Raw genomic sequence first — 22977 nt, 5'->3', positions numbered from 1 at the left:
CCACAGGATCGGAAATTCTTTAATTTAATTTAAATGTTCCCATTCCTTCCCGAAATTTAGATCAGAAAGCTGAATACTCTGAGAGTACCACCACCAGTGTTTGAAAGCAGGTCCATCACCACCTTCTTCTCAGGGCATCGACACATGGGTCATCAATGGTCAGAGCACCATCAGCACAAATTTACAGGGTGATGCAGAAAGGCAGTGGGACTAATTAGACAGCTCTTACAAAGAGACAGCATAGGCACCATGGGCCGAATGGCGTCCCTCTTTGCTGTTTCATTGTAAGATTCTATAAGGGAGAGAACCATCACCACCGCATTCTCAGGCACCTTCACACTGGTAATACATGGGGCCGACGCACCGTCATCACATGGAGAGAGTGTATCCGGGTTTCAGTGTGTGTATATATGAAAACAATTCTGGATACATTTCAGCCCATTACCAATATTAATTTGTTGCAGAAATTGTATTTTCGCTTTTACGGAAGGAAATCACACATCCCGGTATAACTTCATCTGCAAAGCGATGGGAATAATGACCCTGCATTTAGTTGTATTTGTGTCTTTTCTTTCTAACATTTTCATTCATTTATTGTCCCAGTGAACTCTAATTGTTAACTTCTCATTTCAGGCAGACCTGGGAACAGTCATGCTGACCCTTTAGGTAATCGCCCTTTACTTTCACACTACCTGCTATCTCTCTGCTCTAATCCATCCCATTAAATATTAAGCTTGAGCGACAATCTCAGTACCAGCGGATTAACCTGCTGCCCGGTTGCCAGTCAGAAAGTGAATGTGTCCCTCACAGTGTTGCAAAAGATCTTTAATTCTAGCTGAAAGACGACTGTTGCCTTCATGTGAAGGGATAATAACTGAGGGTCCCTGAAGTGCAGAGTGTGAATGATCAGCTCCACTCACACTGTTACCTAGCTGGAAGTTAACTGCTGCCTTCATGTGGAGGGACAATAACTGAGGGTCCCTGAAGAGCAGAGTGTGAATGATCAGCTCCACTGACACTGTTACCCAGCTGAGAGATGGCTGCTGTCTTCATGTGGAGGGACAATAACTGTGGGTCTCCAAAGAGCAGAGTGTGAAGGATCAGCTCCATTAACACTGTTACCTAGCTGAGAGATGGCTGCAGCCTTCATGCGGAGGGACGATAACTGAGGGTCTCTGAAGCGCAGAATATGAAGGATCAGCTCCACTCACACTTTTACCTAGCTGAGCGATGACTGCTGTCTTCATGTGGAGGGACAATAACTGAGGGTCTCTAATGAGCAGAGAGTGAACGATCAGCTCCACTGACACTGTTTCTGGTCCAAAGGTTCACCTCACAAATCTGCGCTGACATCGAGATCACATGACCATCCAGCCTCATCTTTATTGGTTGTGCTGGGTGAGGGTGCAATTTCCTCTGCTCTTTCCTGGTGCTGGGATCTCACTGTGTTCCTCCAATCAGTATTGAGCACGTAAAGATGTGATCATTACAGCCACGCCCATCTCCCCACCTCTGCAAGTTAAATCTATTCTGACCTTTTCGCCACACGGTGCCCATTGATGGGAATATCCGGCTGTCTCCCGGTTCCCTGCTCGTTTGCACCGTTTATTAGTATTTCCATCTCTTTTTTACATGTGTAATATTTACTCCGGGTTTTATTAGGGTTCTGAGTGCAGACTGATGTTCCTATCCATTCATGCCTGGTGAATTCGGAGCGTCCGTGCATTGGGATCCTTTGGGTTTAAAACACTATAACCGCTTGACGATATTTCTGATATTTTACAGAGATGGTGAAGCTGAGACTGGTGAATGGGGGCAGTCGGTGCGCTGGGAGAGTGGAGATTCACTACAGGGGACAGTGGGGGACTGTGTTTGGCTCGTACTGGGACCTGCCGGACGCCGCTGTTGTGTGTCGGGAGCTGGGCTGCGGGACCGCGGTCTCTGCACTGGGCTGGGCTCACTTTGGGGAAGGGTCCGGACCCGTTGTGACGAGTGATGTAGAGTGCAGCGGGACTGAGGCCACTCTGCAGGACTGTCAGTCAGCGCAATGGGATCACTATCCCTACTCACACTTCCATGATGCCGGCGTCATCTGTTCAGGTAAAAATCTTTCTCAGTCTCTCATCTCCTGCCGCAGCTGATAGAATCTGGGAAGAAGCAAAAGTAAAACAATCCGGGACGGTCCGGACCTGAAATATCAGATGTTAATAATTCCAGTAATCTCCGGTTAGAATTAATGTTAATATTCGGATCACTGTTTAAAATTATATCATTAGCACCATATTTAATAAAGATTCTCCACCGGCAGCAGCAAATACCTGATACTCAGCACATTTACAATACAGACAGTGCAGTTTCCATTGAGATTTTCCCAAAAGCCGCAGAAAATGATCTGAACCGATGGAAATGTCACAATCTGAATCGAACTCGCCATTCATCAACCCAGCAGCCGCTACCCGGCATGCACTGTCAGACCGGCTGTCCGCCTGCAATGATCGCTTTGCCTCAGATTTGATGTATTACACAGATTGTGAAGCTGAGACTGGGGAGCAGGGGAGGGAGAGGGGTAGGTTTCACAGCCTCGGGGAGCTGAAGTAATGGGTCCACAGTTATTGTGGGTATCACAAGAGGAAAGTGCGCGTTAAAATCCCACCGCTGCCTGCGCATTGCCTTTTAAATTTTAGGAAATATTGAGAAAGTAAAATGCACAGAATATTAAACAAAGGAGCTAAGATAGTTCCGGAATTAGCTGCAACGATTAAACTCAACACCGTTGAACTATTGGAAGAAAGGAAGCGAGTTTGCCTGAAAACATGGCCAGGAAGGTGGATAGCAGTAGACTTCAGGAGGATAAAGCGAGGCTGGTGAAATGGGCGGACAGGTTGCAGATGTAATTTGATGCAGAGAAGTGTGAACTGATACATTCTGGTTGGAACACGGAGGAGAGGCAATATCACAGAATCACTGAACTGTTAAAGTGCAGAAGGAGACTATTCGGCCCATCATGACTGCATGGGCTCTCCAAAAGAGAAATTCACTCTGTTCCATTTCCCTGCCTTCACTCCATAACTCTGCACATTCTTCCTTTTCATATAACTGTCTAGTTCCATTTTTAATGCTGCAATGGAACCAGTTTGCACCACGTTCTGAGACAAACATTCCAGATCTTTAACACTCGCTGCATGAAAAACTTTTTCCGCATGTCACTTTAGCTTATTTTACCAAATGCATTAAATCGGTGCTATTTCCTTCTCGATCCTTTCACCAGTGGAAACAATTTCTCTCTCCCTACTCTGTGCAGAATCCTCATTATTTTGAATATCGCTGTCTATTCACCTCTCAGCCTTCTCTTCTCCAAGGAAAACAATACAAACTTCTCCAATTTATCTTCATAACTGAAATTCCTCATCCCTGGAACCATTCTCATGAAACGTCTCTGTATTCTCACCAATGCCCTCACATCTTTCCTCACGTGCGGCGCCCAGAACTGGATGCAATGCTCCAGCTGAGGACGAACTAGTGTCTCATACAAGTTCAACATAACTTCCTTGCTCTTGCACTCTATGCACCGATTAATAAAGCCCAGGGCCGTGTATGCTGTATTTAACGCTCTCTCAACCTAGCCTGCCAACGTCAATGAATTATGCACTATTAAACCAAGGTCCCTCTGCTCCTGTATCCCCTTGAGAATTGAACTGTTCATTTTATATTTTATCTTCATGTCAGTCCGACCAAAATGAATCACTTCACATTTCCCTGCATTGAACTTCATCTGCCAACTGCCTGCCCAGTCCACCAACTTGCCAATGTCCGTTTGAAGATCTGCACTATCCTCCTCACAGTACACAATACTTCCAAGTTTTGTATCATCTGCAAACTTTGAAATTGTGCCCTGTACACCAAAGTTTAGTTCATTTATATATATAGACAGGGACCTGAAGATTGAAGGATACATGGAATTTAGGAAGGGCAAGAAGCTAGGAATAGGTGGAGGGGTAGCTCTGTTAATTAATGATGGTATTAGCGCAATGGTGAGGGATGACTAAGTTCAGGAGACCAGGATGTCGAAGCTGTTCGGGTAGAGATGAAAAATCATTAAGGCAAGAATTTGCTTGTCAGAAGTGGTGTACAGACCACCTGACATTAACCACACTGTGGGGCAGGTTATAAATGAATAAAAAATGGCAGCCTGTCAGAAAGGTACAGTGATAATTAGGGGCGGATTTTCGCCTAAATTTAGACTGGAAAAGTCAGATGGGCAGAGATAGCCTAGATGAGGACTGCATAGAATATTCTCGGGATAATTTCTTGGAACAATACCTTGTGGAGCCAACCAGAAAGTAGGATATACTAGACCTGGTATTGTGCAAAGAGGTAGGAATAATTAATGACCTCACAGTGAAGGCGCCCCTAGGTAGCAGCGATCATGATATGATTGAATTTTACATTCAGTTTGAGGGAGAGCAGAGTGGGTCCAAGACTCATATTTTAAACTTAAATAAGGGCAATTATGAGGACATGAATGCAGAGCTAGCTAAAGTAAATTGGCAAATCAGGTGAAGGGATAGGTCAATAGAGTTTCAGTGGCAGACATTTCAGGGAATATTTCAGAATACACAATTTCTCACATTTGAACGAGAAAGAAACATTCCAAGAGTGGGTCCCACCATCCGTGGTTAAGGAAAACAGCCAAAGGTCGTATCAAACTTAAAGAAAAAGCCTGTAATTGCGCAAAGATGGGAGGCAGGTCAAAAGATTGGACAGAATATTTTTTTAAAAACAAAGGATGACTAAAAGATTGATAAGGCAAGTAACATTAGAGGACGAGATACGGCTAGATAGATATATAAGGACAGATAGTAAGAGTTTACATATATACATATATTTTTAAAAATAAAGAAAAGAGGTAATAAAGTGAGCGTTGAACTTATAAAATATGAGTCTGGAGAGTTAATAATGGAAAATAAGGAGATGACAGATGAATTGAACAGATATTTGGCATCGGTCTTCACTATTGAGTATAAAAGTAACATCCCAGTTTTAGCTGTAAGTCGGGAAATGGAAGGGACGGAGGAACTCAAGAAAATTGCAAACACCAGGGAAAAGGTACTGAGCAAATTGTTGCAGCTGCAGGCTGACAAGTCCCCGGGACCTGATGGACTTCATCCTCGGGTGTTAAAAGAAGTGGCAAGTGAGGTAGTTGATGCGTTAATTTTAATTTACCAACATTCCCCAGATTCGGGGAAGGTTCATTTGGATTGGAAAATAGCGAATGCAACTCCTTTAGTCAGAAAAGGAGGGAAACAGCAAGCAGGAAACTACAGGTCAATTAGTTTAACACCTGCCTTAGGGAAAATGTTACAAGCTTTTATTAAAGATGTTATAGCAGGGCAGTTAGAAACATTCAAGGTAATCAGGTATAGTCAACATGGCTTTGTGAAAGGGAAATCATGTTTCACCAATTGATTGGAGTTCTTTGAGGGAATTACATGTACTGTGGATGAAGGGCAACTGGGAGATGTATTGTACTTAGATTTCCAGAAGGCATTTGATAAGTTGCCACATCAAAGGCTATTGCAGAAAATAAAAGCTCATGGTGGAGGGGGTAACATATTAACATGGATGGAAGATGGGTTAGCTCACAGGAAACAGAGAGTAGGCATAAATGGGTCATTTTGTTGGTTGACAAGATGTAACGAGTGGTGTGCCATAGGGATCGAAATGACTTAGATGCAGGGACCGACGGTATGCTTGCTAAATTTGCTAATGACACAATGTTAGGTAAGAATGTAACTTGTGAAGAGGACATAAGGAGTCTGCAAACAGATATAATTAGGTTAATTGAGTGGGCAAAGACCTGGCAAATGGAGTATAATGTATGGAAGTGTGAAATTGCCCACTTTGGCAGCAAGAATAGAAGGGAAGCATATTATCTAAATGCTGAGAGATTGCAGAGCTCTGAGATACAGAGGGATATGGGTGTCCCAGAGCATGAAACGCAAAACGCTGGTATGCAGGTACAGCACGGAATTAAGAAAGCAAGGAGAATGTTATAATTTATCGTGAGTGGAATTGAATACAAATGTAGGGAGGCTATGCTTCAGCGACACAGGGCATTGGTGAGACTACATCTGGAATATTGTGTCCAGTACTAGTCTCCTTATTTAAGGAATGATGTAAATGCGTTGGAGGCAGTACAGAGAAGGTTTACTGGTCTAATATCTGGAATGGGTGACCTGTTATACGAGGAAGGATTTGACAGGCTGGGCTTGCATCCTCTGGAATTTAGAAGAGTAAGAGGCGACATGATTGAAACATAAAATCCTGAGGGGACTTGACAGGGTTGTTGTGGAAAAGATGTTTTCCCTTGTGTGAGAATTTCGAACTTGGGGTCACTGTTTAAAAATAAGGGGTCGCTCATTTAAGACAGAGATGAGGAGAATTTCTTTCTCTCAGAGGGTCGTGAGTCTTTGGAATTCTCATCCTCAAAAAGCAGTTGAAGCAGAGTCTTTGATTTTTTTTAAGGCAGAGGTAGGTAGATTCTTGATAACCAAGGGGGTAGAAGGTTATCGGGAGCAGGTGGAAAGCGGAGTCATCAGTTCAAACGTGAACTCATTGAATGGTGGAGCAGGCTCGAGGGGTTGAGTGGCCTACTCCTGGTCCTAATTTGGATGTTCAAAGTGTAAGTTCATCTATAACAGGTTATATCTAATACATCCTCTTTATTAATTTTAAACCCCTCGAGTATCTGAATTACCTCCTCATTCACCATTGCCTGTGTTGCATCTTCTTCCTTGGTAAAGACAGACGCAAAGAATCCAGTTAATACCTCAACTATACCCACTACCTCCATATGTAAATCCACTTTCTGATCCCTAATCGGCCCCACTCCTCCTTTTACCACCCTTTTACTATTTCTCTGTCCAGAGAAAACTTTGGGATTTCTTTTAATGCTGGCTGCCGGTCTCTTTTCAAGGGTACAATTATAAAGTGACTGCAGCCAAGAGTGACCTGGGAGTATTTCTAATCAAATCGTTGAAGGCAGCATGGCAGGTTGAGAAAGTGGTTAATAGGGCAATGGAATGTTGGCCTTTTTAAATAGAGGCATCGAGTACAAAAGTGAGGAAGTTATTATGAACATTTGTGAAACACTGGGTTCACCTCAACTGGCGTATTGTGTACAATTCTGGGCACGACACTTCAGAAGAATGTGAATGCTTTAGAATGGGTGTAGAAAGGATTTACAAGGAAGGTTCAAGAGATGAAAGACTTCAGTTACATTGATAGGTTGGAGAAGCTGTGGTTGCTCTCCTTAGAACAGAGAACGCTACGAGTAAATTTGATAGCGGTGTTCAAAATCATGAGGGGTCAAGACAGAGTAGATAGAGAAGAAGAGTTCCTCTTGGCAGAAAGGTCAATAACCAGAGGACACTGTTATAAGGTGGATGGCAAAAGAACCAAACGTGACATGAGGAATAAGTTATTTATACAGCGAGTGGTTAGGATCTGGAATGTGCTGCCTGCGAGTCTGTTGGAGACAGATTCAATTGTGGCTTTCAATATGGAATTGGACAAGCACCTGAAGAGAAAATCTTTGCATGGCTATGGAGAAAGGGCAGAAGCATAGGACGAGCTGAGGTGCTCTTACAGAGGACCAGCATGGACACAACGGGCTGAATGGCCTCCTTCTGTGTTGTGAACATTCTATGATTATATGCTGACTGCTGCAGCTTGTTGGTCATAAACTGTCTGTCCAGTTTTTAAACTTAAAACTGTGAATGTGGTTTCAAGATAATTAATTTCATATGAAGGGCTTTGAAGGGTGATCATGACAGACAGTAGAAAACTGGGTACAAAACAATCAACAAAGTGTGGTTAAAGGTAGTTATTCAGACTGACAAAAGGTGAGAAGTATTATGTGACAATTCATGTCAATGGGTTAGCGCTGTGCAAATGCGTTCTATTGTTTGGTCCATTCCGAAGATTACGGCACACAACATTAAGAAGCGGCTGAGCACACAGCACAAAGCAAACGTTAAGGGCCCGATAATACTCCAGCTGTAGTACTGAAGATCAGTGCTCTGAAACTAGCGACAACTCTAGCCAAGCTGATCCAGTACAGTTACAGCAGTTAAAGCACTAGGATTCAACTGATATGGTGTAAAGTTGCTCAGTTACACACTGCCTAGAAAAGCAGGGAAACACTGACCAGTTAGCACCCAATCAACCTACTCCCAATCAACACCAAATATTTCCTTGTGCTGGGTGTGACTCCCCTTTCAACGTATCACTCATGAACAAACCTCTATCTTTTTTTGTATTTCCTAGAGCTTTGTTAACATGTATTGATATTTTATTGATTTTTATGTCTGTACCCCTGAATCCCATTGCTCCTCGATGCAATTTAGATTATCATTGTCCAAGGAATATGGCTTCTCAGTACTCCTACCCAAATGTGTAAGTGTACATTTATCTGCATTAAAATTCACTTACAATTTCGTTAACGTAAAGTATTTTTCTCACAATCTGCCTTTGTACTAACTATTGCTCCAAGTAGATGTCATTAGTGAATATTACAATTGTCCGTCCCTTTTCTGACTCGAAATCTTTTATGTTAAATATGAACAACAGTACTCCTAGCACCAGTTCTTGTCACACAATACTTCTTGCCTAGTTCTACCTGCTGACACAGTGCATGTTTCTCAGTTACAGTGACGGCGACTGGGGAAGTTATAAATAAATAAAGGAACATTTTAAACATGACAGTTCTGTCACATTATAAGCAGTAGTGATGCAGGAAATCCAGCATAATCAGTTTTGAACAGAATCTGAGAACGACTGTTCACAGATGTGTGATTAATAAGATGCGTATTGAAATATAACTATTTGTATTATTGTGATTAATAATGTATTCCGCTAATTATGATATAATACGCTTATTCAGATCACAGATCTCCTAGACTAACATCCGGAGACTCTCCATGCTCAGGCAGACTGGAGATCCAGTACGTTGAAACCTGGGGAACAGTGTGTGACCTTGACTGGGATTTGAAAGACGCCAATGTGGTCTGTAGTCAGCTTCAGTGTGGAGTCGCCGTGTCGGTGCCAAGTTCTGCTCATTTTGGAGAGGGCACTGGGCTCGTACGGACTGATATCTTTGAATGCACTGGAAACGAATCCAGTTTATTGGACTGCCGTCTTTTTCAAGGAACTCAGCAGGAGTGCAGCCACAGGAACGATGCCAGTGTGATCTGTTCCGGTGAGTACAGACTTACTGAAAAGCAGACAACTTCCTGCTTAATATTTGGAAATCTGAGAAAGGTGGCATTCCCATGTTTCTATCTGAAAGGTTCATATCGAAACTAGTCATTATAATTTACTATTACTGCTGAAGGTCTGGTGTAATGTGGTACAAAATACCCACAATTACTGGTAAACAAGATGGTTCTAAATCTTAACATTTATTCTGCAAGAAGCAGAATTTTCACAAGTTTGTTTACCACTGCACCGAATGTATATTTATAATTGAATATTGGCTGCAACAGTTGGGAGTTGACTAAATGAATATGCACTGGCCTATTTCGATACTTTAATTTGAACACCACGAATGATCCGACATTACAATAGCCTTCTGACCCTCCCTGACCACGTTATTATTTTTATCATACAGCACTGAAACAGGTCCTTCGGCCCACCGAGTCTCTGCCGACCAACAACCACCCATTTATACTAATCCTGCATTACCTACCATTCTCCTCGCACCTACCCACAGAAGGGGTAATTTACAATGGTCAATTTACTTTCGACCTGCAAGTCTTTTGCTGTGGGATGAAACCAGAGCACGTGGCAGAATCCCACACATTCACAGGGAGAGCGTGCAAACCCCGCACAGGCAACACACAGAACTGAATCCAGGTCACTGGAGCTGTGATGCTAACCACTGCTCCACTGTGCCCACGTTAACACCTACTGAACGGCAGGGTATAAAAGAACGGCTGTACTCTAGCACTGCTCAGTGCAATCAGGCCAGAATTGAAAGATTACAAAGTTATTACATAGAATGTGTGTATTTTACCCGCTAAATATGACAGGATCGGACACATATCCACATTATCAGTACAGAGCTTAGTGTTGCACTAGCCTGTTCGATCATTCAGTTATATCATAGATGATATTTTCTTCAAGTCTCTTTACCTCGCTTTGAACCGGATTCTTTGATACACCGAGCTTACAAAAATCTATCAATATTAGTCCTGAAAATTTAGATTAAGTGTAACATCCACCGCTCTTTACTTTCGGGAATGTTCCAGATTTCCACGGTTTTTATAGAAAAATGTGTTTTCTAATTGTTCTCTGAGGCCCAAGTAACTTCTGGTGCTTGGTCAGTTACCTTCCCACCATCAAAATGTCCGAAGTTGGGCTTTTAGCTGGTAATTGCATGGACTTTAGTTCCATTCACAATTCCTCGGATTAAGAAACAGTTCCTGCCCACTTCCATCAAGATCAGGACATTATTTAGACTTGGGCAGATGGGCAGAAAGTAACACACTCACCACCTCCATGTCAGGTACTGACTATTTCCAACAAGAGAGACAATAACATCTCCCCTAGCTATTATAATCAGTGAATTCACTACCATCATCAAATCCTCCTGAGTGTTGTCATTGACAAGAAACTGAACTAGACCATTTACCATAATGTAGTAGCGAGTGGAACAGGTCAGATGATCGGCATTCTGTGGCAAGTAGCTCACCTGCAGAATTCCCAAAGACTTTTCAGCAGCTGGAAGAGATAGGCTGGGAATGTGAAAACAAAGAACAAAGAAGAAAGAAAATTACAGCACAGGAACAGGCCCTTCGGCCCTCCAAGCCTGCGCCGATCCAGATCCTCTATCTAAACATGACGCCTATTTTCGAAGGGTCTGTATCTCTTTACTTCCTGCCCATTCATGTATCTGTCCAGATACATCTTAAAAGACGCTATCGTGCCGCGTCTACCACCTCCGCTGGCAACGCATTCCAGGCACCCACCACCCTCTGTGTAAAGAACATTCCATGCATATCCCCCCTTAACTTTTCCCCTTTCACTTTGAACTTGTGACCCCTTGTAATTGAATCCCCCACTCTGGGGAAAAGCTTCTTGCTATCCAACCTGTCTATGCCTCTCATGATTTTGTACACCTCAATCAGGTCCCCCCTCAACCTCCGTCTTTCTAATGAAAATAATCCTAATCTGCTCAATCTCTCTTCATAGCTAGCGCCCTCCATACCAGGCAACATCCTGGTGAATCTCCTCTGCACCCTCTCCAAAGCATCCACATCCTTTTGGTAATGTTGCGACCAGAACTGCACGCAGTATTCCAAATGTGGCCGAACCAAAGTCCGATACAACGGTAACATGACCTGCTAACTCTTGTACTCAATACCCCGTCCGATGAAGGAACGCATGCCGTATGCCTTCTTGACCACTATATTGACCTGCGTTGCCGCCTTCAGGGAACAATGGACCTGAACACCCAAATCTCTCTGTACATCAAGACAAGTCTCTTCCAAATTTCAGGGAACCCAGCCACAGTTTGTGTAATCCTACTTCATAGTGAGGTGAGGCAGTGGCGTGGTGTTAATGTCACTGGACTAGCAATCCAGAGCCCCAGGCTAATTCTGGGGACGCTGGTGCAATTCCCACCATCGCAGCCAGTGCAATTTAAAGTCAGGTAATAAATCTGGAATTGAAAACTAGTCTCAGTAATGGTGACCATGAAACCATTGTCGATTGTCATTAAAAAAAAATCTTGTTTAGTCATATCCTTAGGGGATGAAATCTGCCATTGTTACCTGGTCTGGCCTACATGTGACAAGAGACCCACAGCAATGTTGTTGACTCTTAACTGTCCTCTTACATAGCCTAAAAAGTCACCCAGTTGTGAAAGGTTTCGAGGCATGAACAACGAATGCTGACCTTGCCTGCGACAACCACATCTTATGAATGAATAAAAAACAAGAAACATTTGAAGCCGATGAATCATTCTGGCATCTCTTATGCTGCACAGTCTCCCTGGTCAACATATCCTTCCCAACGCATATTGCCCATAGCTGAACATTACACCAGATGGTGCCTGGCCTGTTTTCTTTTTTTCGCTGTAGCATCATTTCTCGCCCCTTGTATTCCATTCCACTAGATGAAAAGCACAGCATTCCATTGGCTGTTTTGCTTTTCGTTCCTGTACTTACCCATGACCCTGAAATCTGTTTTCCCTTTGCTGCATCCGGCTTTTCACCATTTATAAAGTACTGAAATCTTTTTAAGTCCAAATTGGACACCTCACACTCACCAATATTGAAATAGTTTTTCACAGTCACTGAATCTTTTTTTTTTGTAAAGTTATGCTTAAAATATACATGATTACAATATGGCTGATGGTTTCTTTTAATGGCAATATTGAGTATGTCAATTATATGTGGCTTTCTATCCAGTCATCGAAACCATTAATAAATATGGTGAATAGTTGAGGTTCCTGCGGGACGGCGCCATCACAGCCTGCCAGTTAGATGATCTGTCCATTATCCCTGCTGTCTATCTCCTGCCACTAAACTAACGTCCTAAGTAGGTCAATAATTTCCCCTAAATTCTATGAGCTTCAACTTTAGCCAACAATCAGTTACGAGGGATTTTGTTGAGTGCTTTCTGGAAGTTCATCTGAGTAACATCCATTGAGGTTCCCCTGTCCTCTACTTCAGTTACCGCCACAAAATATTTGATCAGGTTCATCAGGCATGATCTACCTTTTACAAATCCACGCTGGCTCTCTCTGATTAGCTGTAACTTTTCAAGGTGATCAGACACTCCATCTTTAAATGTATACTCTAGTAATTTCCTGACAACTGCTGTTATGCTAACCAGTCTATAATTCCCTCGGTTCACTCGATAACCTTCTTTAAATAGCAGTGTGACAATTGCAATTTTCTAATTACTGATCCAGCAGTTTGCTCTCTATCATTAACAAAGGGATGGAAGGTGTTGTTTACAGCGTTATCAAGCAGTACTTACCAATAAACTGCTCATTGATGCTCAGTTTGGGTTTGTTCGGACCACTCAGCTTCAGACCTCATCACACCCTTTATACAAACATGTATGATATAGCTGTATTCCAGATGAGAGTGACTGCCCTCAATGTCAGGGCAGCATTTGGCCGACTGTGGCAACAAAGAACCTTAATAAAAGTTGTGTGCATGTAAATACTGATGCAAAGTAATTCTGCATAATTCCTGCCATTTCCTTATTTTCATTTATAATATCACAACTGTCATCGTAATGAGACCACATTGCTTTTAATGACAATATATTTCTGAAGTTATTGTAAAAGCTTTGGAGCTCTTGCGAACTGTTTTGTCATCCTTTGCTATTCATTGTATCTCTGCCATTCACGAAGATCTGTGCATTATTTTTTGCATTTTTGCATGTTTTTGGTCTCTTTTATACTTATGATGTTACCGTGTCTTGCAAGCCAGTCCATAATAGATGAGGTTGAGTTTGGAATTGGACCATTCAATGCTGTGGTCATTGAGTTGTGCTTCTTTGATGGCAGGCTTGTGCCGTTCACTGCGTCAGGGAAGCTATGGAGATCGATAAACACAAGACCTTCCCCCTAAAAGTGGCCTGTTCCTCAGTGAATATCAGGGTTTCCCTCCTCGAGAAACGCACAAGCACCTGTTGTGCAGCCAACATACCACGACCAGAACAGCAGCATGGATTGACTTGCCACAATGCACAATAACTGACGAATCAGCAGCAAGAATAATGACATCTACTGACCTCTCATGCAATATAATTAACTGACCAATAACAGCCAGAACAGGAACATGTAATAACCTAACAGCAGTAAGATCCTGCCCACATTCCCGTTCTGCACTACATATAAACAGACAGCTTCCACCAATTACAATTATTTCTCCAGACAATGGACAGAGTACACGGCCCAAAACGTTGCGGTCTGTCAGTATTTCTAACAACTGCTTTTTCAAGAAAGCAACTGCTGTTTTCAGCGCAAAGGCACGTGATGTAAAACCGTAAAATGGTCTGACTCAAATGTTGCATGTTTTAGTTTTCCATTTCCTGTAGCACCTAGATATGCTACATTTACAACTGTGCTCTACCCCCTCACCCCGCCCCCCACCAGCCTCCCCTCACCGATTTACTAGTTTAAGGTTCCTGTAACAACCCTATTCATCCTTTATTCTGGGACCCTGATCCCAACCCGATTCAGGTGCCACACATTCCAACAGAATAGTTCTTTAATATCCCAGTACAGGTGTCAGGGTCCCATGAAAGGTAAAACCTCTTTCCAACATCATAACCTTCAACCACATGTTCATCTCCCTGATCGTTTATTTTTCTGATGCTAAAGTGCAAGCGGCTTGTATAATAATCCAGAGATTATAATCCTTGAGAACTTATTTTATATTTCAGATCCTGGTACTCTCTGAAAAGAACCTCTTGCTTACTCTTTGCTATGTTGTTTATCCCTACATGGTCCACAACGACTGGATATTTCCCCTCCATTCTTGCAATCTGATTTGAGATAACCCGCACTTCGCACAAGTTGGGAAAATACTGTGTGGAACTCTTAATGCCCTAATTATTGAATCACTTAAAAGTATCACATTATGCTCCACTCCTCCTCCTTTTGAACAGCTTCCTATTCCAAGGTATCACGGTCAACATTCTGGCTGTCCTTCTGACAGTCTTCATCCTTATCCTCACAAATAGCCAGGACTTTGTTCCTGTTCACTTCTGTATATCCTCGTTCTCCATTACATCTGGATTTCCATTACTGTGCACTATAAGCTGCAACAACCTCATTCTGATCCTGCAGCTCTCTACAAGGTGTGACTGAAATCTGCAGCAAACTGTCAAATACTCTTCTTGCTGCCATATGTGTTGGCGTTTCTCCAATTCCCACAACAGCTCTATGATCCTGAGCCAGAGCGATTCCGGGTTGAGATATCTACCACAGACAAGTTCCCTCGCGGCAGTTCCATTATCTACAAATTGCAATATCCAGAAAAAAAAAACTGCTCTGCCAGAACTTAGTCTGTCTTTATTTTTGAGGTAAAATTATTTGTAGATGCATTTTAGCTTTAACGCTATTTCACTGGTTAGCTAACGCCGAAACACTAAGGACTCATCAATTAACTTAATACGTATTTACAACTTACCCACGCCCTCTCACACCCTGACCTGACAATTGCTTCACTGAGTGAGTTTTTCCCTCCATTTGCCTGGTGTCTGTCCCTCAGCCCCTTCCAATAGGCTCTGCTGCTGCTGGCTGTGACGCTCTTTTAAACCGGTGGCTCGAGTCACTGACTCCAGTTTAACAGACACAACAGAACACCGCCATCCGAACGCTCACTCTCTACTACCTAGAAGGACGAGGACAGCAGATGCATGGGAACACCATCTGCATGTTCTCCTCCGAAGCACACACCATCCTAATTTGGAACTATATAACTGGTCCTTCACTGTCGCTGGGTCAAATCCTGGAAGTCCCTTCCTTACAGCAATGTGAGTGCACTGAAAGCGCATGCACTGCAGTGGTGCAAGAAAGCGGCTCACCACCATCTTTGCAAGGGCAGTTCGGGATGGGTACTAAATGCTGTCCTAGCCCGAATGTCCCACCCCCTGTGAAATAATAAAAAATACCTCCTGTTCCCATTCTGAACCGAATTCTTACTCTTCGCAAACTCTAACTTCCCACTATGTTCATAATGTATTCAGTTAACATTGCAATCATTGTTTACACTCTGCCTTACTAAAAGTTGAAAATTGAAACATAGATAATTGGAGGAGGAGTAGGCCAGACAGCCCTTTGGAGCCTGCTCCACCATTCAAAAAAAGTCATGGCCTATCATCTAATTCAGTACTCTGTTCCCGTTTTTCCCCATATCGCTTGATTCCTTTGGTATTAAGAAAGATATCTATCTCCTTCTTGAATATATTTAGAGATCTGGCCTCCACTGCCTTCTGTAGTAGAGAATTCCGCAGGTTCACCACCTTCTGAGTGAAGACATTTCTCCTCATCTCGGTTCTAAATAGCATACTCCGTATCCAGAGACTGTGACCCGTGGTTTTGGACTCTCCAGCCATCGGGAACATCCTCCCTGTATCTAGCCAGTCTAGTACTGTTCCAGTCTTATAGGTTTCTCCGAGTACCTCTCTCATTCTTCTAAACTCTAGTGAATATAGTCCGAGTCGATCCGATCTCTCCTCATACGTGAATCCTGCCATCCCAGGAATTAGCCTTGTAAATCTTCTTTGCAGTCTCTTCATGACAAGGGCATCATTCCTCAGATAAGGAGACCAAAACTGCACACAATACTCCAGGTGAGGTCTCACCAAAGCCCTGTATAGGTGCAGTAAGACATTGCTCCTTTACTCAAATCCTCTTGCAATGACGTCCAGTATTATATGCCTTTTGAGGCACATTCAAGATGCAACAGTTTAGACAGTTTCCAGCTGACAGTAATTACCCCAGTTCGGACAAGCACAGCTGATTGACTGCTTACTGCTAACCTGACTTGCACTGTTAACTGCTAACAATGAACTGCCTTGCAGTTTGGTTTTTAATTACAAGCGAAACGCTAAATGTTAAGGCTAGATTTCAGTCTTAGCTACTAATTACCAAATTCCAAACTTCCCACTCTGGTTGCAACACATGCACCTGAAGGTACAGTCTATGCTTGCACACTTTGCCTTAACTCTAACTACCTTACTGAATTGCAGAAGAACATTCCCCATGCAGGCAATTGCAGTTCAAGAGGACGGTCCTGACACCGGTTTCAAGGGCAAATAAAGTTGAGCAATAACTGCCACCTCTGCCAGAGATGTCCACATCCCTCATAAAGAAAAGCAGCTCCCAAATGAGCTTGTTCTGTATTTGTTCTTCAGATCTTCTATCGCACATCTATCAAACCACTTAAACATTTTAAACACATCAACTAGATAAGCTGTAATCCTTCTAAACTAAAGCTACTACAAACAACGTTTATGAAACTTGTCTTCATAATGTAACGCTTTAAGCATTGTTGCCATTCTCGTGACTCTGTCCTTAACCACCTCCAAAGGCAATGGTTTTGTGAAGTGCAGTGCCCAAAAGTGACAACAGATACAACAGAAACATCAAATCCATCATCTTTATATTCCAAAATCCAAGAGATAAAGACCAACAATCGATTAGCATTTGCAACAAGAGGTGTTAATTTTTGAGTGTTCAGCCAACTTCATAAAGAGATCCTTTAGTAATTATTATGATGAAAGGACACAGACCTAAAACATAACTCTCTTGATCTCTCCACAGATGCTGCGAGCCCTGCTCAGTATTTCCAGCATTTTCTGTTATATTTCAGATTTCCAACATCCGCAGTATTTTGCTTTTGTGTTGCTGTGGTAATTCTAATTGTTTTTTGATAGATAATTTGTGTAAAGTATGGATAGATAATCGTGTACATAAGATTCAACTGTTATACCCATTTTCTATTTTGCTGTTTCTATGCAGAGGATGATTTATAAATTATTTGGATTTGTATTTGTTTCCAATACAGGGAAACATGGACCTCGATTGGTTGATGGGACGAACAGATGCTCAGGCCGGGTGGAGGTGCTACATGGAGACCAGTGGGGGACGGTGTGTGACGCTTACTTTGATTTGGAAGACGCCAACGTGGTCTGTGAGCACCTTCAGTGTGGGACAGTAACCTCAATACCGGGAGGAGCTCACTTTGGAAAGGGAGATGGTCCAGTGTGGATGGAAAGTTACAGGTGTCGGGGGAATGAGACGCGATTGTGGGAGTGTCCTGTTTCATCCTGGGATCAGTTTAGCTGCTCACATGAAAATGACGCCAGTGTCATCTGTACGGGTGAGTCATCTCAGTCAATTGAACTGAAATACACCAACTGTTCTGCTGTCAAGCATCATTGACTATTTCCACAGGTCGCTGATTCACTAGTTTTGCTGATCCCATGCTTCCTTTGACACTAAGATTCCGAGATGTGCTTGTGGGTTTAAGTGTCTAAATTAAATTACAAATGAATCAAAGAGCTTCACTCTAGTAAACATTGAATACATACAATGTCTCATGATTAGTACTAATCGCTCATATAATATCTCTTTTGTGGTAAATCTAGGGCATTATTCAAGGGGCATAGAATCAGCAATTTGCTCCCAGGACCACTGCCATAGCATAGAAATGTTGCTCGAGCATTGAAACTGTGATCAATGTTGGCCGTTCAAATATGAATTATCATGGAAGTCTCTGCAAAGATCAGCTGTACAATAGAAAACACTGTGAACTTGTTTCCAGCTAAATAACATGAGATAAATTTTAATTTCCATTGCATCAAGGGCATTAAAATGACAGCGAGTGAAATAACTCGTTATTTCACCAATATGCCATGTCTTTGATTATTTCACAAACTTGATGTAAATTACAATTCTCCCAGTTATCCCTCAACCCGCGCCCTGTTATAACAGATTATCTGCTCTGTTATCTGATCGCTGTACGTGAGACATTGCTCAACGCAAATTGCTCCCACGTTTCACAATTTAAAATATAGGTAATAAAAACAGTAAGTGCTGAAAATACTCAGAAGTTCTGGCTGCATCTATGGTGAAAGAAACAGAATCAACCTTGCAGTTTGCAGATCTTTCATCATAACTTAGAGATTTAACAGTTTTTAAAGAAAGGGGAAAGCAAGGAAAGAGCGAAAGGAACAATCTGTGATATGGTGGAAGACAGGAGAGATTATGGTATGGAAGGTTGTATCACCAGACAGATACATTGCCGTGGTGCAAGTGAAAAAATGTGATAGAGTCATTCGAATAATTGGGGGGTGAGGAAGCATAGACAGGTAACTGTGAGAGTCACTGGGTTTACTCTTTATATTAGTTAATAACCTATCCCCAGAATCAGAGACAGAGATTTTGAAGAAGAGAACAGAAGAGTTGAAGATGGACCATGTGAAGATAAGGAGGATAAATTGGAAGAAAGGTTGATGATATTTTCAAGTACAGGGCGAGAGCTGGAAATATCAGTACATGTGGACAGGAGGACGACCTTCAGTCCCTCGGGTCTCACCCCCAGTTCATTTTACCCTCTGTCCCCATTTCAGCAACCGTAAGCTGCTCGGTACGTCTCTGAAATGCATTTACTGAGAAAAGGTAATGGTGAAGAAGATCTTTCAACAAGCCTTCTGAACAATGATGACAGAAATAGCAACCATTAAAATTAATGACATTTCTGGTGGCAGTAAATTCTGAGATATTTTGCTTCAGTTTCGACATTCTCAATGTGTTTCATATTGTAGATGAAAATTGGTCACTAAGGCTGACTAACGGGGGAAGCTGGTGTGATGGGCGAGTGGAGATTTACCACAATGGCAGCTGGGGGAGATTGCAAGATAGACACTGGACCGTGAATGATGCCAACGTAGTCTGTACACAGCTGGGTTGCGGTGAAGCGACAGCCGCTTATAACTATTCAAAGGACGGAGAGAGTGAAGGACCCGTCTGGGTGAATGATGTCCAGTGTGGAGGAAACGAATTGCAGCTCCAGAACTGCAGCTTATTCACATTGAATTCGTCTCTCACTGACAGTATGGATGTTGGGGTCCTGTGTTCAGGTAAACATATTCTTCACTGCTTTTACAAAAACAAAGAAGTGAAATGTCTAATCTGCTGAGAAAAGTGATAATCTAGGTTACTTGTTCCTGGGTGTCTCAAGCCAGTCATTTCACTCGAGGAGAGTGGGTGAGGATGGTGGGCGGTCGGGGAGCTGGGGCTGGATGGGGGTGGTGTGCAGAGAGAGAGGACACGGACACAATTAAACAACAAGAACATTTTTATTACAGAAATTTCAATTAACACATACATCACAAGGGGTTTAACAGGAATGTAAAGGGAGAGAAAACTGACACAGAACCAAACAAAGAGATGTTACAGTTGGTGACTAAATTCTTAGTCAGATGGTTGTATTTGAAGAGCCAGAGACACGGAAATATTTCTGGTGGAAATTCAGATCTGGGGGTTAGATGGTTAAAGGCAAAACTGAAAGTTGTAGGCAATTGAAGTGGGTGAAGTACAAGAAGCTGTATTCAGAGAAAAGCAGAGTTCCTGAAATGTTTCAGGCTGGAGACGGTTATACTGATGCAGGGGGAGAGCATGAAGGTGGCTGAACATGAAGATCATAATTGGAAACACGAGGTATTGATGGCGGGGAAACCAATAGATCGTCGAGTGCCATGGCGTTCCTGAGAGGGGCTTCATGTAGGGCAGGCAACAAAACTTTGGATGAGCTGATGTTTCTGGAGGATGCAAGATGGGTGATCGCCCAGGAGAACATTAAAATATTCTGTTCTGCAGGAAACAAAGCATGGGTGAGCATTTCAGCAGCAGATGGGCTGAGGCAGGAAGGGAGGTGAATGATGATAGAGGTGAAAGATAACGGCCTTATGAAAAAGAGAATACGGAATTGGAATCTCAGCTCTGGTATCAAATCCGGCGCCGAGCTTGCAATCAGTTCTACTGTACAGTATATAAGTGGAGGTAGCTGTGTGGGAGTTGTTATGGTGTAAGTTTCATTATATTGTGGATAAAAGTAGACAGATGTTTTGGACTATATGCTTTAAAGTTTCATTGTGTAGCATGTCAATGCAGGCATGTGTTCTGGGGATGTTGCGTTATGCAGAGTGTAAGTGTGGGCAGATGTTTTCGGGTTGTTCCAATGAACATTTATTTCCATACGACAGAGTGGAACTTACAACATATGAGATAGTTAATGATTCAGATTTGATACCGATTGGTTACAGTAAATAATTTCTTCGGGAACAGCGGAAATCAATACATTCCAGCGTTTCACGTCAGAAGTTTACAGTGCTGAATGGTTATTACACACTCAGTCCCTGGACAGAGTAGAGTATGTCATCTTGTTCTTCAGTTAGGTAGATGTTAAGCTCCACCCAACATTTATGCCCACCTTCAGAAGCCATGTATCTTCTCCTTGTCTTCTACTTCTCTATCTGATGGGTCACATTGCTGATGTTTATTTTCCAAAGTGCCTGACGCAATTCGTCCAATCATTTTTGTCTAGTCCAGATTAAATACTGGTTTCTGTTCATCCAGGAGGTCTACACATCTGGAGTTCAATTGCCCATAGGCGCTTCCTGATCCTGTCCAACATTTTGCAGAGAGATCCTGTTTCCTGCCCTCTTTGGTCCGGTCCAACAGTCATATATTGATAGAATTAGTCGTTTAGTTCATTGACTTTTTAAAGACAATAACAATTGTTAATTTGCCTCACAAGTTTCGTTTGCTCATTGAACATAATTGCAGCAGTCTGTCTGAACAGAGAGGTCTGCATATTTTCTGTTCAGACATGCGGTTTATGTCTCTAAAATTACTCAAATATGTTCCTTGTCAAAGACAGAGTCCCATCCTTACAAAAGTAATTGATTCTCCTATGCAATTAATATTAAATCGATTTATGATAATGTTATAATCAACACAACCCTAGAACGTAGTTCTACACGAAGATACTGCACATTGCAAGGCTGATGTTTAAGGGTACTATTTTTGGAGACGTTACATTCTCCAATATGAAGTGGAAGTAATAAATAGGGTGGATTAAACTGCTGGTCTTGCCAGTGACACCAACATCCCCTGAAATAATTAAAAAACAGAAAGGAATGGTGACATGTGGCGAACTATCTGGTAATATAATTCTGAATGGATCAATCACATAAAGCATCATCGGGTCCTCCTCATCTTCACTAAAACCACCCGTTTGACAAAGATTATCCAGGAAGGCATAGAAAACGCACAGCAAGTATTCTCCATCATAAATCTTCCTCCTGAACCACTTCCCTGCCTCGTCCACCCTGAACTGCAAAAATATGTGAGTGGAGCTCGTAGATATTTTGTCACAAAGTTCAAAAACATCCGTTCAGTCACCTCCACTACTTCCCTTTCTTCCCCAACCCACCAGGCCTAACTTCCTATCAGTTCCCATCCCCATCCCATACGATCACCCTGAATTCCCATTTCTTGTTTCTCTCCTAGAATCCTTCACGCTGTCTCGGAACCTGTACTGTTGATGGAATCCACATTTTGCTGTCTACACCTTATTTCTTTTAAACTACTGAACACAAACATTCCCTTCCTGGGTTCCATGTTAGCTGGCATTATTAAACATTATCTTTCTCTCTCTCTCTCTCTACATGTTCAGGCTCCTCTCCTTCAAATCAGCAGTCATCACACCTCTCCTCAGAAAGGAACCATTGACCACCTGTTCATGCAGGTTGCGGCCCCAGCTCCAACTGTTCGTACCTCGCCAAAGTCCTTGAATGTGTTGTCAACTCCCAAATCCATGCTCATCTTATATGAAGCTGCATGTTTCAATTCCGCAAGTCAATTTTCTATCCACACCACAGGACGAAAACAATTGACATCCGAAGTGATTGTGACAAATATAAACGATTCCACCTCCTCTTTCTTGACTTGTCTCAAATTTTGATCTGATTGATCATGAAATACTTCTCCAATTCCTCCCCATTAACACCCGGCTGGGTGGGACTGCACTCAGCTTGTTCTAGTATTATCTATACAGTCATGGTCAGAAAGTGGCCTGCAATGGCTTCTCTTCCCGCTCCTGCAAAGTCAGCAATAGTGTCACCAAAGGATCTATCCTTTGACACTTCATTACTCATTTACATGCTGCCTTTCAGTGATATCCGCAAACACAGCCTCAGTTTCCACATGTATCTCACTGTATCCAACTCGACCTCACATTCAACACTCTTGAGCCCTCCAATGCCTGCACACTGTCAGAATTCCAGGCTGACATTCAGTACTGCATCAGCAGAAAATTCCTCCAACTCAGTATTGAAAAGATAGAAACCATCAGTCCCCATCGCATGTTTCCTTGTCTC

At 42.5% G+C, this 22977-nt stretch overlaps 1 protein-coding gene across 1 annotated transcript; it reads left to right on the top strand.

Moving 5' to 3' along the window:
• The first annotated feature begins 1787 nt into the window (after positions 1-1787).
• On the top strand, positions 1788-21548 carry LOC137359814 (scavenger receptor cysteine-rich type 1 protein M130-like). Its single transcript, XM_068025511.1, has 4 exons — positions 1788-2100; positions 8945-9259; positions 17598-17910; positions 21473-21548. Exons 1-4 carry the CDS (start codon positions 1788-1790, stop codon positions 21546-21548), a joined length of 1017 nt encoding a protein of 338 aa, XP_067881612.1.
• Positions 21549-22977: the final 1429 nt, after the last annotated feature.

The sequence above is a fragment of the Heterodontus francisci genome, unplaced genomic scaffold (assembly GCF_036365525.1).
Source record: "Heterodontus francisci isolate sHetFra1 unplaced genomic scaffold, sHetFra1.hap1 HAP1_SCAFFOLD_93, whole genome shotgun sequence".
Lineage (NCBI taxonomy): Eukaryota > Metazoa > Chordata > Chondrichthyes > Heterodontiformes > Heterodontidae > Heterodontus > Heterodontus francisci.
The sequence above is the reverse complement of the archived record's forward strand: the minus strand, read 5'-3'. Positions and strand labels throughout refer to the sequence as shown.

Excerpts from the sequence above, each read along its gene's own strand:
- LOC137359814 (XM_068025511.1), top strand. The coding sequence starts at position 1,788 with ATGGTGAAGCTGAGACTGGTGAATGGGGGCAGTCGGTGCGCTGGGAGA. Across the intron at positions 2,101-8,944 it reads TGCCGGCGTCATCTGTTCAG|ATCACAGATCTCCTAGACTA; the intron begins GTAAAAATCTTT and ends ACGCTTATTCAG. Across the intron at positions 17,911-21,472 it reads GACGCCAGTGTCATCTGTAC|ACAGAGTCCCATCCTTACAA; the intron begins GGGTGAGTCATC and ends TCCTTGTCAAAG.